At 41.2% G+C, this 9504-nt stretch overlaps 1 protein-coding gene across 1 annotated transcript in view; it reads right to left on the bottom strand.

The window, feature by feature from the left end:
- DENND5B (DENN domain containing 5B) overlaps positions 1-9504 on the bottom strand; it is a 355051-nt gene that overhangs the window by 5428 nt on the left and 340119 nt on the right. The window contains exons 19-21 of the mRNA XM_042781291.1: positions 4772-4854; positions 4434-4560; positions 1723-1897 (exon numbers count right to left, since the gene is read on the bottom strand). Of these exons, the coding sequence (XP_042637225.1) occupies positions 1723-1897; positions 4434-4560; positions 4772-4854 (385 nt within the window). The remainder of the gene's footprint in view (positions 1-1722; positions 1898-4433; positions 4561-4771; positions 4855-9504) is intronic.

The raw sequence follows: 9504 nt of genomic DNA, 5'->3' as shown, positions 1-9504 counted from the left end.
AAAAATCGGTGGAAGCCCAGGTAGGGCACCCAGGCTCTGTCTGAGCACACAGACTGTGATGGAGTTCCTGTGGGCCCAGAAGGTAGGTGGGAGTGGAGATGGCCACACCTCCATTCACCAAGCGGGTGTAGGGTGTAGTAACAAGAAGAATGGCGTACCTCTTCAGTCATGCAGGCTCCGAGTGTCCTTGGGGTTGCTGGAAAGAAGAATGTGTTCTTAAGCCCCAGAAATCTGCTACAGCACTGTCTCTTTGAATATCCAAAATAGTCAAGCCGCTTTTTAAACCTACAAAATGGTGGCGCCCTCTGGATTGGCAAAAGTCCACAGCTCAGCCCACCTTTCTCTTCACCTTCTCCATTTGTTCCCCAGCCACCGTACAGAGTCTTCCGTGCAGTCCCTGGCTAGCAGGGTGATTTTTGGGTTAATTCTTAGGTCCTACCACCACTCAGGAATCTCCAATCCCTGTCGTCTGTGCCGTCAGGGTTGCTCAGGCCACTGTCAGACTGCAGCTCTGTGTGTCTCCTTTTTTGGAATTTTCACGCAAATTCTTCTGCTAGTTGGAGTTTAGTCCACTTTTGTATCCTTCCCTTCAAGGCTCAGGGGCCCAAGATTATCTTCTGTGCCTGTGTTAATTGGTTTCCCTTTTCTTTGTTGAAGAGCATCTTTGCAGTCCTTCTGCCTAGTCCACCATCTTGCCAGAACTCCTGGGGATAATTTCTTAACTTACCTGTGCTTTGATTTTCTCATCTATAAAATGTGGCTATCAGTTGGTACTTCATAAGAGTGGTGTTGGTATGATTAAATGAGTTAATAGTATCTAAAACACTTAGCAGGAGCTCGGGTGGCGTAGTGCCTAAGGCATTTGACTGCTAACCAGAAGGCTGGCGGTTCAAACCCACCAGCCACTCCTCAGAAGGAAGGCTGGGCAATCTACTCTCGTAGTGATACTGCCTCGGAAACCCAAGGACGGGTTACTATGAGTCAGGTCTGACTCGACGGCACACAACAACAACAACAACAATAAAGGACTTAGCACAGTGTCTAACATACCAAAAAAACGAACTCACTGCTGTCGAATCAAATCCGACTCACAGTGAGCCCTCCTTGGGCTTCTGAGGCGGTCATCTCTAGGGAAGTAGATTGCGCAATCTTCCTACCAAGGAGTGGCTAAACTAAAAAACTAAACTTACTGCTACTGCGCTGGCTCTGACTCATAGTGATCCCTCCTCCTTGGGTTCCTGAGGCGGTATCACTATGCAAGTGGATTGCCCAACCTTCCTTCCAAGGAGCGGCTGGTAGGTTTGAACTGCCAGCCTTCTGGTTAGTAGTCAAATGCCTTAGGCACTACACCACCAGAGCTCCCACCGAATGGCTGTTATTGTTGTTGTTATGTGCCTTCCAGTTGGACCTGACTCTTAGTGACCCCTCCTTGGGTTTCTGAGGCAGTATCACTACAGAAGTAGATTGCCCAACCTTCCTTCTGGGGAGTGGCCGGTGGGTTTGAACCACCAGCATTCTGGTTAGCAGTCAAGTGCCTTAGGCACTATGCTACCAGAGCTCCTAAGGAATGGCTGGTATCTAATAAATATTAGTCTCATAAAACTTGGAATGAAAGAAACCCAAGAAAGAGCTTTTCGCAAGGGGCACGATCTGGGTATAACCCTTTCTGGACTCTTATTCAACATATAACAAAGAGAAAGAAAGTCAAGAATTGTTTTATACCGTGTTCCAAGGCAAACTAAAATCTGGAATTTGCCGTCCTTTCCAATGTTCCTGGGTGCAGTATTAATAGCATGTACATAGTGGCAGAAGGTTTTGCAGGATGATTTCTGAATTAGGACATCATCTTCATTGTCTAGAATCTGGTCAGTGTTTTCAAAATAAGCAACGGCTTTCTCTGGGGAAGGAAGTCAGAATCACATTATAACACACAACAGTTCATATATAGAAAGATTTATTATTTTGTTTACTCTGGAAATACTAATGATGCTTTTGCACTATAGCCAGATCTAACGCCAAAGCATTACTTTATCACTGGCTTCAGAACTAATCCCAAAGGTCTACATTTCACGGTAGAATAATATGCTCTCAGGAATTTATTATTCTAATCTAGCCTGTACCCCAGAAGGGTGGAAAGTTTACTGTCTTTAAAATACCTTTACAAAATGGGAACTGGCAAAAATAGATAGAAATAAAAACTCTTCTGTTAAAATTGGAACCTTTTAGAAGCAGTAAAGACATGGTAGCCAGGGAGATGGCGCCCCCAATAAGATCCTTGTAATGCAACTTAATAAATCTGAGAGAGAAATACATATATACCTATCAGAAGCAAAGCCAATAAAATTCTAGGCTTTCAGGAGGAAGGAAAAAAAAAAAACCAAAACTTGGAAGCCTAGCTCTGTCAACTTTCCTTTCTTAAACCAAAAAATTCCAAGTTAGATAAAATCAACTCTTTGATTGTTGTTTTTGTTGTTATGTGCCGTGGAGTTGTGGAGTTGGCCCCAACTCATAGCCACCCTTCCTTGGGTTGCGGAGGCAGTATCACTACAAAAGTAGATTGCCCAACCTTCCTTCCGAGGAGTAGCTGGTGGGTTTGTACCATCAGCCTTTTGGTTAGCAGTCAAGTGCCTTAGGTACTATGCTACCAGAGCTCCTCAACTCCTTGATATCAGCCTTATTTACAAAACATGATTAATTACCCCTTAAAAAAACCTAGAAGCTCTGGTGACATTGTGCCTAAAGCATTTGACTGCTAAATCAGAAGGCTGGCAGTTCAAACTCACCAACCATTCCTCAGAAGGAAGGTTGGGCAATCTACCTCTGTAGTGATACTGCCTCAGAAACCCAAGGAGGAGTCACTATGAGTCAGATCCCACTCAACGGCAGTGAAGTTTTTTTTGTTGTTTGTTAAAGAAACCTGGGAATTCTAGAAGAGTTGCATACCAAAAAAAAGATTACATAGCTTAGCAGACTATAGCAGCACCATGCAACAGAACTTTCTGCGATGATGGAAATGTTCTCTATCTGTGCTGTCCAATACAGTGACCACCAGCTACATGGCTGCTGGGCATTTAGAATGCAGCCAGTGTGTCTGAAAAAATGAATTTTTAATTTAAATAAAACTAGCCATCAGTGGCTAGTGGCTACGGTATTGGACAGCACAGGGCTAGAATGATCTTAAAAGGTATGTTCTATCAAGTCATTCCTCAGTTCAAAGCCTTCTAATGGCTTTCTGTTTCACTCAGAATAAAGGCCAAAGTCCTTCCAGTGATCCTACCCATTAAAGCCCTGGCATTATACTTTCCATCACCATCTCCTCCAACTCCCTCCCTCCTTCCGCTCCAGGCACACTGGCCTCCTCTCGCTTTTCCATGAAAAGGCCAGGCATATTCCTACTCAGGCTTCTAGAGTTGGCCAGGAGTGCCTTTCTCCGAGATGTCAACCCATATAACTCACTCCCTTTTTCTTTTCTTTTAAATTTTTATTGTGATTTGGATGAAAGTTTATAGAGCAAATTCATTTTCCACATAGCAGTTCATACACATTTTGTTTTATGGTATTGACTGCAGTTCCCCACAATGTAATAGTTCTCTTCCCACTTCCTCCCTGTGTAGTTACCTCTTTCCCGTGTCCTTCCCTCCCATGAACTCCTGCCCCCCAAGTTATCTCCCTGTGCAAACACTGTCCTTCTGTTCTCCTGTAACTGATGGCTCCAAGGAGTTTCTCTACCTGATGTTCACCCCATATGCCTGTCTACTGTTTGGCTGGAAGTGACAGGAGTGTTACTCTCTCACTTTCTTAAAAGTCTTTGCTCAACTCAAATGTCAAATCAACAAAGCCTATAACTACCTTATTTACAAGTGCACTCCCCATTCAATTTTCTTTTCCCTGTTCTTCCTAGTTGCCACTGAGTCAGAGTAGAACTGTGGTCCTTAGGGTTCTCAATGGCTGATTTTTAACAAGTACACCTCAAGGCCTTTCTTCCATTAACACCTCTGGGAGGACAAGAATCTCCAGTCTTTGATGAGCAGCTCAGTGTGTTAGCTGTTTATACCACCCAGAAACATCTACTGTTTTCTTTTACCCTCTTCTATTTTTTTTTTTTTCCAGATCAGTGATCAACTTCTAATATACCATATAAATTACATATTTGTTATGCTTTTGTGTATTGTTTGTATCCCCTCCCATCCCCACCAGAATGTAAGTTTGTCAATCATAGAGATTTTTATCTATTTTGATTATTGATGTGTATCCCAAGCATTTAAAATAGTGTTTGGAATATTATAGATAGACACTATCAGTATTTGTTGCATGAATGAAAACCAAGACAGTGCTCATTTTTAAAAACATACTTCCTCATTCACTCAAATAGCTGGGTCTTTGAGTTGTCTAAGAAACATTTCAGTGACCTAACATATATTTGCTTTATTTACCTATAAAGTCCCAGATAAAAACATTCTTGTGAAAGATGCGAGCAGATTTGAACCCATGATGGAAAACTTGCTCAAGTGCTGCAACCAGGCCATTTTCTCCACACAGCAATACTGTCAGGCTTCCTCTCTGTGGAATATAACGTACAGTGTTGAAGAATAATCTGCTGTGTCTAAGAAAAACACTAGAGAAACACTAGAGTGCTGAGGGTAACTATATAGACCATGCTTTTCCAGCTACTAGAAAGCTTATGAATTAAAGTACTCCTTATTGCCTTACGTATCACATACAAAAGTGGCTTTACAAGTCCCGCTATACTAAGTTTTATAGTTCATAATACCTCTTTTTCAGGTTTGTGAAAATGTTTCACAATATTGTTCACAGCTTCTCCAATTCCTTCTTGGATCTGTCCAGCATTAGGCTCTGCAAGATAATGAACAGTGGCTGAATTCCATGTGAGAAAAATCAAAGTACCTACAGGATAAACTGTCCACTTCTATAGCAAACACTCTACTAGAGTAGGATGGTTTTGCCAGTAGCTCCATGAACTTGCTTGTACCCAGCTGAGTCAAATGGAAGCCATCTTGGCACAGTGGAAAAGAATCTGAGACCCCTAGATTCAAACCTCATTTTGCAATCTTACCATTTTCAATCTAAAACCTGGACCAAATGTCTCAGTTTCTCCCAGTTTGAGTTTCCTCAACAGTAAAGCAGGGAAAAAAACACCTCCCAAAGTCACTGGGAAAAGTGAATGAGGTATCAGGTGTCAGTTGCTCGGTGTGGTCTTTGTCACAATGTGCTTGCAAGTTCACAGATGTGAGGAACTAGGTGGGAAAGACCAACAGCATCTCTACTCAGGCATCTCTGAGCCTCTTGGTGGACATAGGCCAAGGCTTCTGAAGCTCTGAATGGCTGGAGTTTGTGCTGTTGCTTTGGTGTTTAAAATAAAAGGGGAGATGTTGGGTACAACAGGAAAACCCAGCCCAAAGCACAGGACTCTGGTCCTTTCTGGCGGCCAGCACTTGCTCTTCTAGGCCCCTTTTCTGTGGGAGAAATGTGATGGGCTAATGGAACGGGATCCCACCACCTTGCCCCTCATGTCCCAAGGATGGTGGGAAAAAAAATAAAAGGTGGTAAACTCGGTTTTCATCCAGGGTCAGACGCAGGTAAGATGAGAAAAATTATACATTTTGGTATTTCCTGTGGTAATTAATTATGACATCTAATTCACATGTCATACTATAAATGATAAAATATATATCTTAGTATTTAAGAATCTCTGATTGAAATGCAAATTAAAACAGCAAGATACCAAAGTTCAACAAGATAGCGAAGTTCAACAAGACAGGAAATAAATGCTGGCGAGAATATGGAGAGACTGGAACTCTAATATGCTATCAGAAAGCTTATGAATTACAGCACTCTTTACTGGCTTATGTATCACATACAAAAGTGGCTTTTTAAGTCCCTCTACACTAAATTTTATAGCTTATAATACCTCTTTTTCAGGTTTGTGCTGATGGGACCGTAAAACGATACAACCACTGTGCAAAGCAGTATGGTGAGTCCTAAAAAGTTGGAATTAGAAATACCATTTGATCTACCAATCCCACTATTAGGTATATATCCTAAGGAAGTAAGAACCAGTTCACCAGAGGATATAAGGCGGCCAACAAACATGAAGAAATGCTCATGATCATTAGCCATTACCAAACCAAACTCACTGCCATCCAGTCGGATCCGACTCATAGGGACCCATCCTTGGGTTTCTGAGGTGGTATCACTATGGAAGTAGATTGCCCAACCTTCCTTCTGAGGAGTGGCTGGTGGGTTTGAACCACCAGCCTTCTGGTCAGCAGTCAAATGCCTTAGGCACTATGCTACCAGAGCTCCCATTAGCCATTAGAGAGATATAAATCAAAACAATAAGAGACCATCTTGCCCCAGCACTAGTAGCAAAGTTCAACAAGACAGAAAATAACAAATGCTGGTGAGGATGTGGAGAGATTGCGACTCTCATACACTGCTGGTGCGACTGTCAAATGATACAACCACTGTGGAAAGCAGTATGGCGATTCCTTAAAAAGTTTGAAATAGAAATACCATTTGACCCAGCCATTCCATTACTAGGTATATATCCTAAAGAAGTGAGAGCCATGACAAGAACAGACATACGCACACCCATGCTCATCACAGCACTATTTACAATAGCAAAAAGTTGGAAACAACTTAGGTGTCCATTAACTGAGGAATGGATAACCAAACTATGGTACATACACACAATGGAATACCATGCAACCCTAAAGAATAATGTATAATCTGCAAAACACTGCATAACGTGGATGAATTTGGAGGACATTATGCTGAGTGAAATAAGTCAATCACAGAAGGACAAATACTGTATTAGTTATTGTAAAAAGTCAAGCAAAGGTTAATAATGGAAGGAAATATTCTTTGTTGGTTACCAGGGGTGGGAGGGGAGGGAACACTGCAAAAAATAAAAAAATAAAAGAAAGAAAAAAAGAATCTGATTAACACTAAAAGAGAATTTTTCTTTTTTTTGGGAAAAGCTTTACAAACACTATTTGATTCCCATAACAACCCTGGATAGTAGGTAGTATTTCATATATATACATAAATTATAAAAATTAATATATATAGTATTAATTTTTATTGTGATTTGGGTGAAATTTTACAGAGCAAATTCATTTTCCATACAGCAGTTCATACACATACACATTTTATTTCAAGTCATTGACTGCACTTCCCCACAATGTAACAGCTCCCTTTTGACTTCCTCCCTGTCTTTACCTCTTCTCTTGTCCTTCTTTCCTGAGCATTCTAGCCCCCCTGAGCTATCTCTCTGTGCAAATACTGCCCTTCCATTTTCCCACAATTGATTGTTCTAAGGGGTGTATCTACCTGATGTAAATGTTGACCCTATATGCCTATTGTTTGGCTGGAAGTCACAGAGTGAGTTCAATTCCAGACCTGAAGGGTAACTAAGGGCCATAATTAATGGGAATCTCACCAGGCTCTATTAGATCAGCAAACCTGGTCTTCCTTATTATTTTGAGTTTTGTTCCACATTGTTCTCCCACTCTATTCAGGATCTCCTGCACTGATGTGAATGGTTGACATTGGTAGCTGAGTACCATTTAGTTCTTCTGGTCTCATGGTCATATATGTTGAAGTTCACATGGTCTGTTAGTCCCTTGGACTAACTGTTTCCATGAATCTTTGGTTTTCTTCATTCTTCTTTGCTTTAGATAAGGAGAGACCCATTGTTGCCTCTAGATGGCGGCTTGCAAGCTTTTAAGACCCCAGTTGCTACTCACCAAAGTAGGATGTAGAACAATGTTTTTGGGTAGTGCGTTATGCCAATTGTGATGGAGAATTTTTTTTCCTCTTTATGATTATTATTTTTGCAGTGTTCCCTCCCCTCTCCTTGCCTCCCACCCCTGGTAACCAACAAAGAAAGTTTCCTTTCATATATAAACCTTTCCTTGACTATTTACAATAATGAACTAATACAGTATTTGTCCTCCTGTGACTGACTTATTTCACTCAGCATGATGTTCTTCCAAGTTCATCCACTTTATGCAGTGCTTTGCAGATTCTACATTATTCTTTAGTGTTTCATTTAGTGTTCCATTGTGTGTATGTACCACAGTTTGGTTATCCATTCTTCTGTTGATGGGCATCTAAGTTGTTTCTATCTTTTGGCTATTGTAAATAGTGCTGCGATGAACATGGGTGTGCATATATCTGCTCTTGTCCAGGCTCTCACATCTTTAGGATATATACCTAGTAATGGGATTCCTGGATCAAATGGTATTTCTAATTCCAACTTTTTAAGGAATCAACATACTGCTTTCCACTGTGACAGTATTATTTTACAGTCCCAACAGCAGTGTATGAAAGTCCCAACCTCTCCACATCCTTTCCAGCATTTTTTTCTCTCTGGTTGAACTTTGCTATTAGTGCTGGGGCAAGATGGTATCTCATTGTTGTTTTGATTGGCATCTCTCTGATGGCTAATGATTGTGAACATTTCTTCATGTGTTTGTTGGCTGCCAGAATATTATCTTTGATGAAATGTCTATTCATGTTTTTGCCCATTTTTAATTGGATTATTTGACTTTTTGTTGTTGAGGTGTTGGAGTTTTCTATAAATTTTAGAGATAAGTCCTTTGTCAGATATATCGTTGCCAAATATTTTTTTTTCCCCAACCTGTAGGTTCTCTTTTCACTCTTTTGGGGAAGACTTTTGAAGCACATAAAAATTTAATTTTTAGAAGGTCCCATCCATCTAGTTTCTCTTCTGCTGTTTGTATATTTTGGGTTATGCTTGATAGTCTATTTATGCCATATATATTAAAAAAACCCACTGCTGTCGAGTCAGATCTGACACAGTGACCCCTCCTTGGGTTTCCGAGGTACTATCACTACGGAAGTAGACTGCCCAACCTTCCTTCCGAGGAGTGGCTGGTGGTTTGAACCGCCAGCCTTCTGGTTAGCAGTCAAATGCCTTAGGCACTATGCCACCAGAGCTCCCAGGGCCCCTAAATTTGCCCCTATTTTTTCCTTCAAGAACTTTATAGTTTTAGGTTTCACATTTAAGTCTTTGATCCATCTAGAGTTAGTTTTTGTGTATGGTATGATTTATGGATCTCACTTCATTTTTCTGCAAATATATATCCAGTTTTACCAGCACCATTTGTCAAAGAGGTCTCCTCTGCCCCATTAAATGGATTTCAGCCCTCTGTCAAAAATCAGCTGAGGATTAGTCAATGGATCTATTTCTGGGTTCTCAATTCTTTTCCACTGGCCTATGTGTCTGTTCTTGTACCAATACCAAGATGTCCTGACTACTGTGGCTGTACGGGAGGTTTTCAGATGTAGGACTGTGAGACTTCCTACTTTGTTCTTCTTCAATGTTGTTGCTGTTAGGTGCCATCAAGCCATCTCCAACTCATAGTGACCCCATGCACAGCAGAATGAAACACTGCCTGGTCCCGCGCCAGCTCCATGATCCTTGCTATGCTTGAGTCCATAGCTGCAGCCACTGTG

Source organism: Orycteropus afer, unplaced genomic scaffold (assembly GCF_000298275.1).
Source record: "Orycteropus afer afer isolate SDZICR_OR568_19922 unplaced genomic scaffold, OryAfe1.0 scaffold00100, whole genome shotgun sequence".
Classification (NCBI taxonomy): domain Eukaryota; kingdom Metazoa; phylum Chordata; class Mammalia; order Tubulidentata; family Orycteropodidae; genus Orycteropus; species Orycteropus afer.
The sequence above is the reverse complement of the archived record's forward strand: the minus strand, read 5'-3'. Positions and strand labels throughout refer to the sequence as shown.